Here is a 21,091-nt window from a genome sequence, read left to right on the forward strand (position 1 = left end):
ATTCATAATTCATTAATGTTAGACATGGCATATATTGTATGTTGTACAAGAAATAACTTACCTGAAAGAGGTTTTAGACTAAATATTGATTTTTATTTGGTTTGCACTTGTACTTGCGGAATAAATTACAATATTTCAAGAGTAATTATTGGAATTCATTAAAACTTCATTATTTATTTTACCAAAAACTAAAATATAACATTACTCTTTATTCACAATATATACACAATTCATAACTTTTTTGTGTGCCACCACAAGATTTGTTGTGGCCTTACTTGGCCACCCCTAAGAAAATTTTCTGGGGGCGCCACTGGGTGGTACTTGATGAAAAGAGTTTGAGAACTACTGCTTTAATCCTTAATATGTAAAGTAAAAACTAGTCTGTTAATGTTTGTACAATATAATTTGTTTGACATATTTAAAAATAAAACTGTATATGTATATATATATATATACACAGTTGAGGTCAGAATTATTAGCATCCCTGTTTATTTTTTCCACAATTTCTATTTAACGGAAAGATTTTAACAACACATTTCTAAAGATAATAGTTTTAAAAACTCATTTCTAATAACTGATTTATTTTATCTTTGCCATGATGACAGTACATAATATTTAGCTATTTTTCAAGACACTTCTATACAGCTTAAAGTGACATTTAAAGGCTTAATTAGGTTAATTAGGTTAACTAGGCAGGTTAGGATAATTAGGAAAGTTATTGTAAAAGATGCTAATCTTTTAGAATAGGCTAATCATTTTGACCTTAAAATGACTTTTAAAAAATTAATAACAGCTTTTATTCTAGCCGAAATAAAACAAACAAGACTTTCTCCTGAAGAAAAAATATTATCAAACATACTGTGGAAATTTCCTTGCTCTGTTAAACATCCCTAAACAACATATTTTAAAAAGAAAAAAAAATCAAAGGGGGCATTTATTTTTTATTTATTCAAACATTTATTTTATGTATATGTTCTTTCATATATTTTTAAGTTTTAATTATCATTTCAAATCAAATCACTTTTATTGTCGCATCATCAGCAGCACGTGTGCTAGGATGAGTGAAAAGCTTAGGTGCTGGCTCTGGACAGTACAAAATACAGTTCAAGAGTTCACACTTAGATATTGCTTGACAACTGTAAGCAGGTTTGGCATGCTGTCCCGGGAGAGAACCCTGAGCTCGGAGATAGTTGAGCCCAGGGCTCCCGCCAGGTCCATAGAGCATGTAAGGGGAGTACGAGATCAGGTGGTTCTCGAGAGCTCCCCTTTTTTAAAAGGAGGTGGATGGGGGGTTTCTTCGGAAAACGAAGGTAAGGGAGTAATTTCTAGCTAGGCTATTTATAGTAAGTTGGGATAGATCTGACTGGCTAACTAATGAGTGTAGATAGGCGGCCAGCTGCGGTCAATTATATCACGTGCTCCTCTCGAAATTAGTTTAAAAACTTCACATGCAAAATGCAGACTGTGCAAATACAACAACAATGTGAAATTGACAGCGAAAATCGATTTTTAAATCGAGTACTTCCCATCTTTAACTCTTAAAGTGAGTCATGTCCTTCTTCTAGTGCACTAAACTCGTCCCCTATATACCGCATCGATCAGATGCCGTTCATCTCCGAACCTGCTGTAAAAGAGTTACACCACGGCAGCTACATTAATCAATATTACAATATTTTATTTTACGTGTCAAATATTTTAATGTATTTTTTTTATTTTCATAAGTTTTTATTTATAATTTACTTTTTTATATAAATTTTGGCTAGACTTTTGAACAGCACCATTTTATCTTGGCTAGATAATTTAACATTCGAAAATATTAATTAAATCATTAATCACACACACACACATTTATATATATATATATATATATATATATATATATATATATATATATATATATATATATATATATATATATATATATATATATATATATATACACATATATAGAATAATTTATAAATTATGTTTAACAGAGCAAGGAAATTTTTCTATAATATTTTTTCTTCTGGAGAAAGTCTTATTTGTTTTATCCCGGCCAGATTAAAAGCAGTTTTAAATATTTTAAAACCATTTTAAGGTCAAAATTATTAGCTCCTTTAAGCAATATTAGTTTTTGATTGTTTACAGAACAAACTACTGTTATACAATGGTTTGCCCAATTACCCAAACTTGCTTAATTATCCTAGTTAAGCCTTTAAATTTCACTTTAAGCTGAATACTAGTGTTTTAAAAGATACCTAGTCAACTATTATGTAGTGTTATCATGGCAAAGATTAAAGAAATCAGATGTGTATATAAAGCCACACATACACACATTGCATACAATATTTTACATTTCATCTTTACTTTCATGTAGCTATTTGAAAGTTTTTATTATTATTATTTTTTACTACAACTAGCTAATTAATTTCCCGTCTTTAACTAAAGTCAGCCATGTCCTCTTCAAGCACTAGCTAGTGCACTAAACTCGCCCGCTATTATTCCGCATTGATCGGATGCCGTTCATCTCCGAACCTGCTGTGAAAGAGTTACACACCGCGGCTGATACACAAACTCCTCTCCCCTCCCCACCAACGTCACCAACCATCCCTCCGAAACTAACAACATGGAGTCCGGTGTTTAGAGTGCAAAGGCGGTCGGTCTTCACCGGGAGCTCCACCGCGGCGCTGCTTTTCTCGGTGTCCGCGAATGCAGGCGGCGACGCTCCGGCACGCATAAAGCGCGACGCACACATGCTTTACATGAGCCCGAGCCGTCGAGCCTCTTGAATGCATTTAGGACACGAACAGAGCGATGTGATTGGACGCAGGAGATTCCCAAAGACAGGCCGCTTTCCGTGAGTCTTGCACAATTTCATCCTCACCGCACACTCACGCACACGCGTCCTGGCTGGGAGATGTTTAATGGTCTTACATTGAGCTCACTCACGGAGAAAGGCGGTGTTTAAATACTGATAATGCCAGTTATTTAGAGGAGTCCATATTTTCGGGAGACTACAAAAAAAGGCCTGTTATTAACATAGGAAATGAGGCATGATAAAATAGGTCAGACACTCCTCAGAAATATACTATACAGATTTGTACTCTTATTAAACATGCTGCATATTTCATAGGTAGTAAATTGAAGCATTAGTTCACTTACTGAATGATAATGACTATGTGCTGATGATTTAGTCAATCACTAGACATCTATTATGTCAATTTTTTCCTTCACTTAATGGCAAATTCAAATTTTTGAGGATTTTTCTGCATATCTTTTTAGTTAAATGCTAGTTCAAAGCACCCTAAAGAATCCCAGCCAAGACACAATGACGCTACATAGGGAATCAATCTGTCATTTCCTTAAACAATATGAATGTATGTACTTTCCCATATAGAAATCTGATGGTATCTGTTTGGATTTCCCACTCATACACTCACCGGCCACTTTATTAGGTACACCTTACTAGTACTGCGTTGGACACTCTTATGCCTTCAGAACTGCCTTAATCCTTCGTGGCACAGATTCAACAAGATACTGAAAATATTCCTTAGAGATTTTGCTCCATGTTGACATGATAGCATCACACAGTTGATGCAGATTGGTCGGCTGCACATCCATGATGTTAATCTCCCGTTCCACCACATCCCAAAGGTGCTCTATTGGATTGAGCTCTGGTGACTGTGGAGGTCATTTGAGTACAGTGAACTCATTGTCATGTTCAAGAAACCATAGATGATTCACGCTTTATGACATGGGGTGCTATCTTGCTGGAAGTAGCCATCAGAAGATGGGCACACTGTTGTCATAAAGGGATGAACATGGTCAGCAACAATATTCGAGTAGGCTGTGGTGTTGACACGATGCGCAATTGGTATTAATGAGCCCAAAGTGTGCCACGAAAATATTCCCCACGCCATTACACAACCACCACCAGCCTGAATGATTGATAAGGCAGGATGGATCCATGCTTTTATGTTGTTGACGGCAAATTCTGACCTTACCATCTAAAGCTCGTAGCAGAAATCGAGACTCATCAGACCAGGCAATGTTTGTCCAGTCCTTCTATTGTCCAATTTTAATGAGCCTGTGTGAACTGTAGGCTCAGTTTCCTGATCTTAGCTGACAGGAGTGGCACCCGGTGTGGTCTTCTGCTGCTGTAGCCCATCCGCCTCAAGGTTGGACGTGTTGTGTGTTCAGAGATCCTCTTCTGCATACCTCACTTGTAACAAGTGGTTATTTGAGTTACTGTTGCCTTTCTACCAGCTCAAACCAGTCTGGCCATTCTCTTCTAAGCTCTGGCATCAACAAGGCATTTGCACCCACAGAACTGCCGCTCACTGGATATTTTCTCTTTTTCGGACCATTCTCTGTAAACCCTAGAGATGGTTGTGTGTGAAAATCCCAGTAAGTCAACAGTTTCTGAAATACTCAGACCAGCCTGCCTGGCACCAACAACCATCCCACGTTAAAAGTCTCTTAAAGGGTCACGAAACACCAAAACACATTTTTTGAGCTGTTGACAGTCGTATATGTGTCCCACACTGCTAAAAACACTATTAGGACACCTATATTTCACTAAAAAGTGTAAATTGGTTGTTTTTGCGTTATTTCAAGCAAATTCGTGCTTCCTGTTTGAAACGAATTTTTGAAGCTGCATCACGGCCATGACATAATATCGTTGTATTCCAGTGTGCAGACTGGACGTCTGTGCCCGAGTGAGTCTTATTACGTCTTACAGTGTGATGCATTAATGCATGAGTAAGGCTTGGGTCAAACCAATCAGCGCACTCTATTGTGCAACTTCATTAATATTCATTACTATCACCGTGTTTTCAGGACAGAGACGCCACGTTGTGTTGGCAAAACAAGCGTGAAGTGTTGCTTTTATAGTTTGCTGCAGTTAAGTTTCGTTTTCATTTTCTCTCTGTGAGAGCTCAGCTGGAGTCACGTGTGGATTAACAGTGTACGCGACGCGCGACAACAATAACTTACGTGTCTAAGGAGGATTATTGTTTACCTGAGAGCTGTTCTCATCTGCAAACGCTGGGATCTGGAATCGTTTGTAGTATTCTCTTCATAAAGACGCGGCTAGTTGCTGGTGATTGTCCTGTCTCTACAGATTTGGTAAGTGAGCGACCAGTGCTCTGTTTATTCAGTTTGTATTTTATTCGTATCAAACAAACTATTGCACCAGTGTAAACAAGTTAGCATTAACAGTTACAACCAAACTATAACCCTGTGTGTGAAAGAGCCAAACTGCAGTTAAAGTCCACCATTTAATAATTTGGCTAATAATTCGACTACAGATGTCCATGTAGGTTAAACACCATCACATTCTCCTGTATGTATGTGTGTGTGTGTGTTTATTTTGACTCTGAAACTCGCGCGTGCCCAAATCGACACTCCCACACCCTCCCACTTTAGTTCCTCCGACACTCCCCCCTAAACAGAGCTGGACACGCCCACTTTTCTGACTTTTTCCAAAGAAGAGGTGTGAAAACACCCTGCTGAAACGAGGGGGTTTCATGGCCCTTTAAATCACCTTTCTTCTCCATTCTGATGCTCAGTTTGAACTGCAGCAGATCGTCTTGACCATCTCTACATGCCTAAATGCATTGAGCTGCTGCCATGTGATTGGCTGATCAGAAATGTGCGTCAACAAGCAGTTGGACAGGTGTACCTAATAAAGTGGCCAATGAGTGTACATTGTGATGTATGCACCATTATATATATATATATATATATATTAAAAATGGCTATTAGCAAAGGCAGACAAAATCTGTGGTGCATTTCTGCTCAGAAAACACCTTTTTCCCCTCAATATAGTGATTTAATACCATATAGTGGACTTCTTTGGTACTCAGTGATTTGTATATCCAAACTGCCATTTCAATGCATCCTAAAAGTGCTATAATCTGAAACACTTTACCTGTAGGGGGTGTTCATAAGACTGTCATAACACCTCTATAATCACGACATGACAAATGTCTAAATATGAATGTGTTTTTAGCAACTTGACATTAACAAATGCATCATAACCTGTCTTTGTCAGCTTGGCATTATCAAGACAACAACTTGTCATAAATCTGTCATAAACATGTCATTGGCCATCATAATAGTGTCAATTTGGAACAAAAGGAACAATTTGTACTCGTCATAAAAATGTCTCATTAATACTGTCAAAGAGATTTATAACAGCATCATTAATAGTTGTTGACAATTGACAAATTAAAGACAAATATTAACGACGCTGTTATAAAATTCAATACACAATTATAAGAGCCTCATGATTATGATCTGATTATGACAGATTTATGACAAGTTATGATGTAATTAGTTGATATAGTGGAGCATGGTGCTAACAATACTAATGTTGTGGGTTCGATTCTCGGGGAAAGCAGGAAGAAAGTTACTTACAGTATGAGAAAAGCCTAAAATTCGCTAATTGCACGAATGTAAGTGTATGATGGTCAATCAGACTTTGTGTATGTTTCTCCAGAAATGGAATCGCTCTTCATAATGTAGGACAGGAGAGGAGAACTGCAGCTGCACACAAACCCTTGCACCGGGGACCATGGAGCCCGAGGACGATCTCTCAACTGGGGACCCACAAGATCTGATGTCCAGCCAAGCTCTACTGCCTTCAACATCCACATCCCTACTAAACTGCTCCTTCCTGGTATAGCCGAGACACTAAACACAATTGCCGCCTTTATCTTTGCATCCATTTTCTTTCTTTTGGGTGTAGAATATATAAGTGATAGTCATTAGATGCATCTCAGTCCACTCCCCTGCTTGGTTCTCTACTCATTAGGACGTCATGCTTCACATATTAATTTCATAATGTTTAAAAAAGTATATCATAGATAAATAATGTCATATATGAACAACATGTCAACCATTGATCATTTATAAATGTTAACAATGCTGATTTATGCTGATTTAAACAGTCAACTTTATCAAGTGAAATGAGTGTAGTTAACTCAAAATTGGCTGTTAAGTAAATTCTACATATTTGAAAAGAGTTTTGAACTCAGTGTTGAAGCTAATAAGTTAAATAAATACCTCATTACTTCAACTTAACTGGAGTAAGTTCACAGTACACATATAGATTAGCTTTTTAACTCAAATGGTTTGTAACATTCGGTTTCGTCCAACGGTTTGAGTTGCCTCAACTTGTTGAGTATTCCAGTAATCAGTTGATTTGAGTTCTCTTCATATAATGGGTTTTACTGTGCTCAGATCGCTTCATTTACTCAAATGGATTAAGTTCACAGTACTCATTAGGATTAGTTTTTTAACTTAAATGGCTTGTTGCAATTGGTTTCCTCAAATGGTTTGAGTTACCTTAACCTATTGGCAGGGGCGGATTTAACCAATGAGCAAGGATATCTGGGGGCCCCCAAATAAATATCCAGAAGTATAAATTATACCAATAAATGATATATAAAACATCCTTTTTGATCATATTTTGTATGACGAGGGTCTAAAAAAAATAAAAGTCAAATTTCTCATGACTTCTGCGCAAATGTGTCCCCCGCCATTAATCATGGAGCAGTCCAGCAGTCAAATCGGGTAAAGATTTAGTTTTAAAAACGTAATTAAAAGATTAAACATGTTTGATTAAAACGTAATAAAATGAAAAAAAAGTTAATATATTATTTTAGCCGTAAATACATTTTAAGGAATCAAATCATTTTAGAAGTTTCAAAAGATGTTGACAAAATATAGAAAATGAGATATAAAAGTGATTTTAGGAAACAAAAGCAAAATGGATCAATTAAGAATAAATTAAAGTACAAACTTCTGGGCCCCATGGCTGGAATTGCTTAGGGCCGCCAAATCACTGAATTCACCCCTGCCTATTGGGTTTTACAGTGTGGGTAAATATAAACGGATAACAGTTTCTTTTGTAAACAAATTCTCATTTGTCGCAATTTTTAGTGAGTTGGTTCATGTAATTCATAATTTTCAGAATCTGTTAAGGGAATATAGTGAGCACTGATGCTCTCTGATTTTCACGGTGCACTGTGGGACTTCTTAATGAGCAAACATTTCAGCGCAATGGAGATAAACTGTTATGATCAAAATAAGGGTCTGAGAGAATCCAATAGCAAGTGACAATGTTTATTTGACAAAGTCAAAATGAACAAACAATAATAGTGACAGGCTAGGAGGACGAAGAACCCAGGGCAGGAACAGACAGGATAACAGGGTCCAGGTAATTCTCCTCAGGGACCTGAGCACAGACAACACACACATGAGCAAGTGAAACAAACTGACCAAGAAACATAGAAACGTAGCCCAGATATAGGCACAATAATGAGCCTCAGCTGGCGAGCTAATCAGACCAGCTGAGTGTCGTCATAGCACGTGAGCATAACAAATACACATGGACAACCAAAACAAAACAAACCCACGTGATCAAACATACACTCCGGAAAAGCGGACAAACCTGCAACCCTCACAATAAACATCTGCTCAAGGAAGATGGAGGGGAAAAAAATCGATGGTTTGGAAGACAAGTAAAGCTGATTGTCATTGGCACAGCAATGAAACTGGATATATTTCCGGAAAATATAGCCAAGAGGAAGTAAATAGATGATGAGTTGGAGAGGGCTCAAAACAGAACCCTGTGTGACACCAGTAATAATAACCATAATACTTCCTAAATAATATAAATAAATAATAATTTATATAGCACTTTTCTAGACACTCAAAGCACTTTACACAATGGGGGGAATCTCTTTATCCACCACCAGTGTGCAGCATCCAACTGGATGACGCGACGGCAGCCATATTGCACCAGACCGCACACCACCCACCAGCTGATTGGTGGAGAGGAGACAGAGTGATGAAGCCAATTACGATATGGGAATAGTTAGGAGGCCATGATGGACAGAGGGCAGATTTGGCCATGATGCCAGGATTAAAATTTTTAACCACCACAGAGAGTCGGAACCTTAGTTTAACGTCTCAGCCGAAAGACTGAGCAGTATAGAGTCCCCATTAATAAACTGGGGTATTAGGACCCACACCGACCGCAGGGTGAGCACCCGATGCTGGTCTCACTAACATCATTTCCGTCAACAACCTAGTTTTCCTATGTGGTCTCCCATCCAGGTACTGACCAGGCACAGCCCTGCTTAGCTTCAGTGGGCGACCGTGTGAGAGTTACAGAGAGCTAGCTGCAGGTGACTCTGTATAATCTTAATTTGAAATTTGAGCTGTAATTCATAAGTTATCTCATATGGCTACATGGGATAGTAAACTTCAGAATTTCAAGGGAGCTGACTGAGACGCACCCATTGCCTTGATAAAGTTAGATCAATTTTTAAGTTTATTATATTGCATGGCTCTCTGAAATACTTACATCTGATTGGTCAGTTGCTATATTTGTGGTGTCATTCCCCCAATAACATGTCATTGTTTAAATAAACTCTAAATAACATTACGCTTACATTGTATAATAGGTATAAAACACAACACACCCGCTGCCATCTAACATGTCTCCGTCTCATGTCTCCAATAGTAAATATGTAAATTAAGTAAATTGAAAATATGAAATTGGAGGAGCTTTTCATTAATAGCACTGTAACACTGATTGTTTTGTACAAAGTAATGTACTATAAGCTATTAGACCATTAAGATTTTAAATGAGAAATTATATGAAAGTACCTTAAACCTTAAATGTCGATTGAATTTTAGTTAGTAGTTCATTCGTAGACCAGGGGTAACCAATCTCGGTCCTGGGGGGGCCGTTGTCCCTGCAGGGTTTAGCTCCAACTTGCCACAACACATATGCCTGGGTGTTTCAAGTATACCTAGTAAGACGTTGATTAGCTTGTTCAGGTGGGTTTGATTAGGGCTGGAGCTAAAATCTGCAGGACTCCAGCCCTCTAGGAATAAGTTTGGTGACCACTGGTCTAGTCTAAAAACAGCCTGTCGGCAACTGAGACTTTCTGTAAGAATCATTTAAAGTAGTGCGCTAGTAATATGTTATTCTTTAAAATCATTTTTTTGTGTGTCCAATTACTTAATGTTAGAAGTTGCCATGTATTAAGATGGATAATGTACATCCAGCCAATGGTTATAAAAAAATAAACCACTTCATGGTGATAAAATTTATGTTGGAGTCTCGATCACTTTGTTGGTTGCAAATGGCTGGATGTACATTTTCCGTCACTTATGTTGATTTTAGAACAGTTAAGGCACTTTTCTACTGCACAGTACAGTATGGTTTGGCTTATTTCTCTTCGCTTTGCTTCAATTTCGCTCATCTTATTTTGCATTTCCACTGCAGTTTAGTACTGCTTAAATTGGGTGGGATTATCGCTATAGTTGTGCTGTCTCTACTGCCATGGCATCAACGTGAATATGATACAAAACAAATGTGTAATAAAAACCAACTTACAGCACAGAGGCAATGGATGCTACAGATGGAGGGATATTCTTAGGCAGTGGCTGCTGCTGAGTATTTAAATATATGGGGTTTGGCGTCCAGGGCTGGAAAGGTTACTTTTAAAGTGTATTTTACTACACATTACAAAATACCTGCTTAAAATGAAGTGATGATGAGTTTTGTTAGGTTACTGTACTTGCTCTTTCATGCTGCATCCCATGCTTTAAAACTAATCCAAACATACCAATAGTAACCAAATACCAAAACAACTGGCACAGTTTCCCAAGTTATACAGTAGATTTGTTTAAAGAACGGACCAAACTTTTAGGTGAGTACTACTAGCAGTTGCTAAAGATATGTTTTTTTTTAATGTAGAACTCACCTCAGTGGTTAAAGTTCCCATGTTTACCTTAATTAACATTAAAATGTAATACTTTTAGGTTTAACTGTAATTTAATTACCACATATTTAAAGGGTAATAATAACGAAACACAGTACTTATGTGTAACACCATTACATGTTGGTCTGGGGGTAATGACACAAATTCAATGATGCTGATAGTGACTATTTTCCAGGACCAATCTGGGATCAGCAGTTTCAATATCACATGTTTTGTTAATGGTACAACTTGCTTGGAACCTCACCTCAATTGGTACTAAAAAACATTTGGAAATGCTTCCAAACATAAGCCATACAGAACTAAACCATGCCGTAGCATGCAGTGGAAAAGCACCTTTAAGCCTGGTTTATACTTCTGCGTTAAGTGATCGGCGTAACCCACGGTGCATGCAACGCGCGTAGCTGTGCATTTATACTTCTGCGCGCTGTCTCTGTTGGTCTGCATTAACACTTCTGAAACGCTAGTTGGCAGTGAGGTGTTAATGTGTCTCTGTGTCGAGTTTGTTCGCTGTTGTTTTGTTTGTCCTGAATGCTTCCTGAATGTACAAGTGGCTCAAACTCGCTCATTTTGAGGCAGGAACTGGCGAACATGCAACAACTTTAACTATGAGGTAAACACAAAACAAAACTTTCCATCCGGAGCTCCTTCACAGGACTTCACACTTGTAAACAATCGATCCATCCGGCTCGCGCCGCTCGTCACCAAGCCTACCAATCACAGAGCTTGTGCTACGCGTCGTTGCGACGTGTAGTTACATTTTTTGAGAGGTGCATGCCAGCGACGGCCACAGCTTAGGGCTATGCGTAGCATACGTGTGCGATTGACGCAGAAGTATAAATCAGCCTTTAGTATACACCTGGATGAGGATCTTGCAACATTTGATTTCTCTCCCAAACAGAACTGGTAATATTGGACTTGTTTCAACCTTCTGAACTCACAGGGGGAGTTACTGAATTGTGACGACATTGAGAAGGGTGATGGAAGTGGGGATCCAGAAGGTCCAAACTGCTTTTTCACCACACTGGAGAATTGTGACAAAACCCAGAAAAATCTACGATCTTCAGCCTTCCCCTCATCTCTCACATGGGACTCGGACTCAGAGAAAGAAATCTTGGATGGTAATTGAGCCTTTGCTTCATTATTTTCATGCCAGAGAAGAAACTCAGACCTGACTTTGCAGTCATTCCGCTAGTATCAAGCTGACCTGTGTTTGTACTGTGAAATTGTCTTTCTGTAAACAGTGTAATAGTTCTGTTTGTCTACTTGCTGTAGATAATGACTGTGAGTCTACTGCTTTCTGTTAAGTCATGTGTATATTGTTTGTGTTGGATTCCAATGGTTTATGTCAGAGGAAGATCTTCAGCACTTTTCTAACCCTCATGGTCTGGCTGCTCACAGCCCGGGATGTCCCACCTCTGGACAACATCAAGAAAGGTGAGATACAGATGCTCATAATGAAAAGCAGATTAAGAGAAAGGTATATACAACAGGATTTTAAATGTTAATGGTTTGATAGAGAGAAATACTGTTATGTGGCCTAGTTATCATTATCCCTATGCTTACAGATTTGATTCTGATCTGTGCCAAGAACCTGTGGAAACCGAGCACTTATTTCTTGAGAAGGTCCCACTTGCACCTCTGGAGGTGGAGAATCAAGATGATGTTACATGCAAGGAGCCAAGATCTTCAGACTCCAGCCTACTGAAACATACAGCAAAACGTAAAATAAAAACTTTGAGTATGTTCGAATTACTTTCAGTTGGGGCTTTCGCACAGGTTATAGGAACTAGGCACTAAGAAATATAGTTCCCACAGAGGTATTTTCTTTGTCACATTTACGGACTCACTAGGAAGTCTAGAGTGACATGCGAGCAATATTATAGGATGGGATCAGAGCTGTGATTTTCATGAGAATGAACATGGAATCTACATGTACAATTTATGTGACTGAAAGAGCAAAACGGAGGGCTAAAATCATTGTACACTTATGCCACTAGTAGTAAATACTATGGTGGGTCCTTAGTCTAAAGTCATATCACTTTCTCATTGAAGGCTGGGACCAGTCAGTACCTGGATGGAAGACCACATTGGAAAACTAGGCTGGAAACTGTCTTAGTCAGGCCAGCATGGCGTGCTCACCCTGAGGTCTGTGTGGGTCATATTGTCCAGTATACTGGTGGAGATTCTATGCTCTCAGTGAGCACTGTCTTACAGAAGAGATGCTAAACCCAGCTCCTGACATTGTAGTAATTGAACATTCCATGGCCACTTCTCCTAAAGAGTAGTGGTATAATCCCAGTGTCCTGGCCAAATTCCCTCTGTTGACCGTTAATCCTCATTACCTACCCCCATCCCCATCCACTGAATTGGCTCTATCACTGTTTACCCTCTCCACCTGTAATGTGGTGAGTGCATTGGCACCGTTGCCTTGTGGCTGAAGTGAAGCACATGCTTTGGGTGGATGGTTACACACAATGAATGCACTATATAAAATGTACCTTTCTTCCTAACTAAAGTAGTAACTAATTTGTACCGCCAAAAGGCATTCCTAAAATGAAAATCGCTCCCATTTATTGGGATGCTGTCCCTTTTGCAAGTGGATCTATAAACAATGGAAAGTTCCTCTTGTGCGGAAGCCCCTAATGATATTCTGTGGTATGAAAATCTACTCTGATCAAAAACCTTTAACTAATTACTTGCAGTGGAACAAGACAAAGTAAGCAGCCTACCAGGTACTATGCCAAAAAAGGTTTGCCAAAAGGAAGACAAAGATAAGCGGAAAGTGCTTAATCGTAAAGGGCAGGAAGAGGAAGAGAAGAGCACCAAAGAGGCAGATGTGTACACCTTTCCTGGAGACTCTGAGCCAGAGAGTCCACCACCTGGACCTTGGGCACATTGCACCTTCATCCAGCGGAGAAGGAAAAAGAGGGCCATACTACGGCCTTTCTCTGGCTTGGGCAACTGTCAACAAACTACAGGAACTGGCAAAAGAACACGAGGAAGACCCCCTGGTAAAGGGCGCAACAAAACCACAAAAGATCGACAGGCAATGCTCGAATTTACAGAAGAAAAAACAGAAAAGGTACGGAGAAGGCAGAAGGCAGTAGTAGAACAACCACCTGATGGAAGCCTTTCCCAAGATATTTTTACATGTGTAGAATGTAGCATTTACTTCAAAAAGCGTACCCATCTTTGGGAACACATGCAAGAGCATGGTCAGGTCAATAGATCTGGGCAAAAATGGCAAAGTGGAGAAAAAGAAGCTTGGAGCGGACATCTTAACAAAAAAGCTTTTGAATGTATAGAGTGCGGTCAAGAGTTTTTAGACAAGGTACTGCTGCTAGATCATAACCAACGCCATGAGGATTCTCGGCAGAAAATTCTTGAAGAGATTGGTAAATTAAGTGAGGGGGACAAGCGTGTGGCAGAGCAAGCCAGCTGCAGTAATGCATTGGAGCCAGTCATCCAAGAGCCAGCAAAGGTCAGTGGTGGCCAGTTGGTTTGTCTTAAGTGCAACTTTAGCACTGATGTGCCTCAAGAGCTTTCTGAGCATGCCAAGACTCACACTACCCGCAAAAGAGCTGGTGTCTATAGGACTTCACCCAGATTCCAGCAAAGGTCCTGCAAGAAAGCACAGGTCCAGTCCTCTGCAGATATTACACCAACAGATAACACTTCACCTCCAAACAAGAGATACCCCATCAGAGCATCCAAAAAAAATAAAGAAACTCAACCTAGCGTTGGCTCTTCACAGGACCCTTGTCAAAGTGCTTCCGCAGCCACAGGAAAAGAAGACACAGATCAGCCTGTTAAAGCAAACTTGCAAGCAAATACAGACTCTGCAGAGGAGTCAAGAAAAACAGAAGAGCCAACTGTGGATATTCCTATTCAAGAGAATGTTCTGGAACTTCAACATCTCATTTTACCATCATCAAATCCAAGGACTGTTCCAAGGCGTAAGGATGTGGCATTTAAGAGCATTGGGAACAAACGAGGCCGAGGTGGAAGGGGCCGCAGGAGAGGGAGTACAAGGCTGGATTATAGGTCCAACCTAAATACTGGTGTAAAAACACAAGTCCAAATTTCAAACCAGACTGAATATATGGGCCATAAAGAAGATAATCCCACAACAGAACCAGAGGATGATCAAACACAGGTCTCCAAAACAGGTTAGTCATAACCAAGTTAAAGCATGAAGTCAGTGCAACTATGGCAAGGTTTTAGTTCCCAGAGAAAAAAAAATACATGCAATTTATGACACATCGCTTTGGAAAAGATATTAACCATATTCATAAATGTAAATTATAAGTGCTTACAGTTACGTAATGTTTCAGCTATTTTAATTGTTTTTTCCAGAAAGACAAGTATCGGTTTCTCATACGTTCTTTATAATTTTGTCACATTAAATAATACTGCCATTAATCACCAGAAAAATTAGAATTTGCTTTTGCAATTCTATATACATCATGTACATTACCTGTCTTTTGTCTTGTAGTGATGCATGCATACTGTATGTGTGAGTGTGTATTCCATATTCTGTTGTCTTATTATGATGCCTAAGTCAGTTAAGACACATTTGTTCAGTACAACTCCATGTTTGATTGGCTATTGGATAAAAGAGTATAGTGACTCTCATCGGTCTTGGCCAGCTGTCACAGTTGTGTGATGTTAAACTACTCTCCCATTGGTTGATGCTCACTATTAGCCGCTGCTGATGGTAAAGTTATTTTCTTCTATCAGTTATCACTGTAGTATAGTCAGCAAGAAAAAAAAAAACCCTATTCCCCTAGCAATTCTCAGTCAAGCGCGAACCTTTTGCTACCTTACTGTTGGGCTAGGTAACCTTACGAAAGTGTCCCAAAAGAAGTGATATGATACTGGTCGCTATTTTGGTACTTATGACAGTGAAATCAGAAATAAATGTACACCATACTGTACTATACTGCTCAGTGGAGATGAGCCATTGTTCAATTGAATCATGCTTGGCCATAAACCTGGGCAAATCCCAGGATTCAACTTGGTTTAAACCTGGTCCCTTCACCTGCAGACCTTGTGGAGTTGCCTCCCCTGGCCTTGCAGCTGAAGAGCAGCTTCTCAGCCAGCCTCCAAGGGGCAGCAGAGATGCTGGGGCTGGTTGAGGGGCAGGAAGCCCAGCTAAGAAACAAGTTACCCGTGGTCCTCATAGAGTCTCTCGACTCTGACTTTCAAACTCCTCTCTCATACAGCTGGGCAGTAGAGATCTTAAATGGTTGCAGTGTAGTCAGGCTTAGATGCTCCTGTTGTAAATGCTGAGCCCAAAAATGAGAATTCTGTCTTAATTTAGTGACAATATACCCCAATTTACTGTTACTATATACTTTACAAATAAGTAGTTCTTTTTAAATACCTTGTTTCACCTTCTAAGAGGAAGTCAAGAATTTCGGAATTCAGAATTTTAGATGAACTACTCCTTGAAGTCAGCTTGTCGTCATTCTCATTGCATCCCATGCACATTTAGTTTAGAATTAACATCTAAATAATGCAATTCTGATCTTGCGTTGATTATATACAATTTTACATTCAACTTTTACCTCAGGCAAGGAGTCACCTGCCACTGTGTTGAATCTCAAAGCAAGTTCCTCCACACCAAAAAAGAGCAGCAAAAAACTGGTTGCTGATGACGAGGAACCCAAGCTCAGAAAAGACAAATCTAACAGTCCTGGGAAGATTGAAGAAAACACAGCAGTTCCTGAAAAAATAGTGATGGAGGAATATGACGATGATGAATATGAAGACGATGAAGATGTTGTCAGTCGTCTAATTGGTGCATTAACTGAGGAAGATGACGATGATGATGATGACAGAGATGGGTTGTTGAAGAGTGTGGAAAGAAAGTGCCCTTATTGTCCAGATCGATTCCACAATGGCATTGGACTAGCCAATCACATTAGGGGTCACCTGAACCGAGTGGGCGTGAGCTACAATGTTAGGCACTTCATCTCCCCAGAAGAAGTTAATGCCATCGAGAAGAAATTCTCATATCAGAAAAAGAAGAAAAAAGGTGAGGAAACTTTGGAATCTAAATGTGGATTTGCATGTGATTTCTATTTTTATGATACAGAGGACTGTTTCAATGTTGCATTTCTAAATTAGTTCTTATTTTGATACAGTTTTACTTGATTAAAATAATGTTTTAATGTTCCATTGCCATTTGTAGTCGCCAACTTTGACCCATCCACCTTCAGTGTAATGCGATGTGAGTTCTGCAGTGCCGGTTTTGACACCAGGGCTGGTCTCTCCAGTCACGCCCGAGCCCATCTCAGAGACTTTGGCATCACCAATTGGGAAGTCACGGTATCTCCCATTAATATTCTCCGACAGCTTTTTGCCAAGCATCCAAATCTTGTTCTACCCACTGCCTCCACTCATACTCTGCAGTCAAGTCCAGAGCAAAACTCTGACGAAGAGCAAGAGAGCAGAAAAGATATGAAGGATGAGGACGACATGACAGCAGAACCCGACACCTTTTCCTCCGTCTTTCTGAAACAGTGCTGGAAAGAAGAGCACGATATCAGTGAACCAGAGGGTGAGTGCATGGGATTTACTAAATCTGCTTGATTTTTTCGATACTTCTAAAGAGGAAGCCTAAGAGTCCTGTTATAATTTTTTTTAATTTGCAAAGTTCTTTAAGTAACTCCTAAAACTTCTGTTAAAAATAACAATAATGTCATAAAATGTTTGACGGCTGTCACGGTGGTGCAGTGGCTAGCACGATCGCCTCGCAGCAAGAAGGTCGCTGGTTCGAGCCTCAGCTGGGTCAGTTGGTATTTCTATGTGGAGTTTGCATATTCTACCCATGTTTGCATGGGTTTCATCCGGGTGCTCCGGTTTCCCCCATAAGTCCAAAGACATGCCCTACAGGTGAATTGGGTAAGCTAAACTGTCCATAGTGTGTGTGTGAATGATTTGAATGTATGGATGTTTCCCAGTGATGGGTTGCAGCCGGAAGGGCATCTGCTGCATAAAACATATGCTGGATAAGTTGGCGGTTCATTCCGCTGTGGAGACCCCAAATTAATAAAGGGACTAAGCTGAAAAGAAAATGAATGAATGAATGTTTGACAATGTTATTCAAGATTGTGCAAGGTTTCTTTTACTACTCAAATGTAAGGATGTTTGTTTTTGTTGAAGCTCAAGAAGATTATTTGGAAAGTTGTAAAGTCGTACTTGATAACAAGGAGGCTCTGCTCGAGCATTTGGAGTCAATATAAATTATTAAGTGCGTACTGTCCTTTAAAGACCCCCTATTATGCATTATAAAAGGTCATATTTTGGTTTTGGGGGTCTCCAACAACAGGCTGATATCATACTTGCCAACACTCCAGTTTTTCCCGTATTTCAGACCAATCTCTCATTTTGCTATGTCTCCCGGAAAACTCCTGGAATTTCATCCCCCCAGCTTCTCAGCCTTCAGTTCGCATACCTGCCCCCCACCTCTCTTCAGTCTTCAGTTTGCGCTGCACATCAACCCCCTCCCCAGCTCTTCAGTTCTCGCCTCCTTCTCCAATCATTATCTTATAATATACGTATACTTTTACCTAATTATCCCAAAGACTCCCATATGATTTGTTACCAAACCCCTCCTTAGTGTGGTGCTAATCTGTGCTGATAGGTCCTATGACTAAGTCTGTTGTGATTGGTCAACTGGGTTCAGCGTGAGACGAAGAGAAGCGCTCAACATGGTTATGAAGTAGTTAGAGCACAGAGTATATGCATGAGCTCAGTGCAGGAGTGCATTAAAGCAATGCAGTTAAACATCAGTATATTCCTCTATCCTTAACCATAACCCCAAGTAATATCAACGACACACATTCAGTATTAATCCATACAGTGGCAAAAGCTGAACTATTTTGAAAATTGACTGCGCCACGTGTGTGAGGAACAGCTGATGGTGGCCAACGACAAACAGCAGGAGATCGCGAGCACAAACGCATTTAAATTTACCAATTGAAGAAGCAGGCATCGCGTTTTTAACGTGGTTTTGGACGCAATATGTGAATAACCCATGCAGATTTAACCTGAGAGAGACATTACAATCACTGATCTATGATAGATAAGTGATTACAAGCCGCGCAGAGCGATAAGAAATTACAACACACAATTAAATACATATTTTGCAAACTACAGAAACTATTTTAATCACGCTTACATGTTCTGGAGAATGACTTACAGGATCTGGAGGAAGAAGAAACTGGTCCATATAAACCGTGTAACAGTTACTGACAAATCCCATACATTAGTAGTCTTCGCTGATCCTTTCTTTAATAACAAACGATAAAAAATTTTGATAAAAAATTTATCAGAAAAATGACAGGAGCAAACAGAGCACATGGTATACTGTGGTGTTGTTGGGCACCTATGGTAAAAAATCTACTTTTCAAGCCGTTTGGAAAGACATGTGTGTAAGTATAGTGTATAGACCGTCATATTGGGGTGATATAAACACACCCAGTCCTTTTTCAATTTAGCAAAATAAAACGGTGAACCAATTGGATTGGTTTTCAGAGCTAGCGCAACTTGACGTAGGAGTGCGGTCCCCCCGCCCACCAATATTGATTGACAGGCGCGTCATCATATCCTCAGTTTGTTGATTCACGTCTGCCATTTTCAGCGCGAGTCAAAGCGAAATCGCTAAAGGAACACCCTTGCTCTATTTTCAGAAGTAAGGCTTATTGGGCTCAACACAAGATCAATATTCTCCACATTATCACTCTAATCGGAATTATTGGTTGTATCTTTAAGTAAGTTTGCAAACATGTGTACTTTTCATTGCGTCTACCTTAAACTTCAGCCGTTTGCATTTCTTACGTTCACAGAAGCTCCCTGTGATCTTAACTAGCTGCAGCCGGAAAAGTGCAAGCGCGTTGCATAACAAACTTGCCTGCAGGTCCCACACCAGAAGCGCCGCTCTGCGTGGCGCGACGTTGACGCAGCGCTATGCATTTTGGAGTGCTGACCGTAGGTTTCTGTCAGGGTAAACACAATGGCGCTTCAAGCCAGGCGGCTGGGCGCCGCGGACAGCCGCCGTTGTGTTTACCCTGATGGAGGCCTGTGCTTGGATTTCTAGAATGCGTGGCACGACGATTCAGGACGCTTCATGTTTCTGCTGCGCCATAGAGAGTGTCTGGTGTGCCGTGTCGCAGCACATCCGGTACCTCAGTCAAAGTTTATTCAGTGTGTGTGGTTATTAGTATCGGTGTACAAGCTCGGCACTTAAAACTAGCACACAGTTGTCTGTAAAACTATACAAAGACACAAATAATTTTGTACTCTCTGCTTGGTCTGGGTCCGAGTCATACATGTACGGCTGAATGCTGATCCTCTCACTCCTGCTCCGTCTCACAGTCTGCCTGTCTGTTGCTAAACACAGAGCGGGTGAGCTCTTGGCTCCGCCCCCTTGATACGTTGGGCGGGAAGCCCGAAACTAATTTTCATGTGGAGCAACACACCTCTAAAACAGCGAGCTGCGTACACGCCCCCAACATAACACTTTTAAACACATTATAATAAAAACATTTGAACTGTGTGTTGAACTGAACCAAAACTGGCACACTCAGAAGAACCATAATACTAATATTAAATCATAAAACAGGGGTAAACTATGTGCCCTTTAACTCTTTATTCCCCAAAGCGCAGTGTCTACCCATCTCTCAGTGATAGTAATCTTCACGTCATGATCAATCCTATGATCCCTCGCACTCCACTAGTGTCTGAAGGGAAAGGCACGTACACGTTACTGAATCCGGCACTTCATATTTGGGGATGTATATCGACATTAACACGTACAGGCAAAAGATCCGAACAAAGGAGGAATTATTCATTTGACTCTGAGCCGACTCAATAGAATCAATAGTTTTAAACATGGTGCACGGTGCAGTTTCATGTTTAAACCTCAGCTGGATGTTTCCATTCTCTCAGAGCTGTTACACACTCCATGAATGGTAGCTTTCAAAAACACATAATAGGGGCTCTTTAAAGGATATTGTTTACCCCAAAATAAAAACTTAGACCTTTAAAGATGTAGTTGAGTGTTTGGTTCTTGACTCATAAAGTGCATCATAGTTTTTAAATGCATCATCAAAAATCAGTGTCTACTGGGACTAGTTTTTTAAAGTAAGTGGCTGCAAACAATTCATATGGGCTGAAATAAAACAAACAAGTTAAACTTGGTAATGTTCAACTTAACTTTGTTTGTGTAAATTATAAATTTAAACCTGTATATAAATAGTTTGCAACCACTTACTTTAAAAAAAAAAACAGTACAA

The 21,091-nt window shown here is 39.8% G+C and overlaps 2 protein-coding genes across 6 annotated transcripts in view; both read left to right on the top strand.

Annotated features, from left to right (window-relative positions):
* The window catches only part of dnaaf5 (dynein axonemal assembly factor 5), a 571,499-nt gene that overhangs the window by 510,021 nt on the left and 40,387 nt on the right, over positions 1 to 21,091 (top strand). The window lies entirely within an intron of this gene.
* Positions 2,603 to 21,091, top strand: part of wizb (WIZ zinc finger b) — a 46,082-nt gene continuing 27,593 nt past the window's right edge. Inside the window, exons 1-9 of one of the 5 annotated variants that reach the window (XM_087243962.1) lie at positions 2,603 to 2,839; positions 6,485 to 6,664; positions 11,728 to 11,905; positions 12,137 to 12,221; positions 12,353 to 12,525; positions 13,490 to 14,956; positions 16,363 to 16,827; positions 16,984 to 17,120; positions 17,205 to 17,352. In XM_087243962.1, coding sequence (XP_087100088.1) covers positions 6,560 to 6,664; positions 11,728 to 11,905; positions 12,137 to 12,221; positions 12,353 to 12,525; positions 13,490 to 14,956; positions 16,363 to 16,827; positions 16,984 to 17,120; positions 17,205 to 17,352 — 2,758 coding nt within the window. In that variant the 5' untranslated portion in view covers positions 2,603 to 2,839; positions 6,485 to 6,559. Of the gene's footprint in view, positions 5,110 to 6,484; positions 6,665 to 11,727; positions 11,906 to 12,136; positions 12,222 to 12,352; positions 12,526 to 13,489; positions 14,957 to 16,362; positions 16,828 to 16,983; positions 17,353 to 21,091 lie in introns of all 5 variants that reach the window. The other 4 variants (XM_087243963.1, XM_087243959.1, XM_087243958.1 and 1 more) reach the window with 4 other exon arrangements.

Source organism: Danio rerio, chromosome 3 (assembly GCF_052040795.2).
Source record: "Danio rerio strain M-AB ecotype USA chromosome 3, GRCz13ab, whole genome shotgun sequence".
Taxonomy (NCBI): domain Eukaryota; kingdom Metazoa; phylum Chordata; class Actinopteri; order Cypriniformes; family Danionidae; genus Danio; species Danio rerio.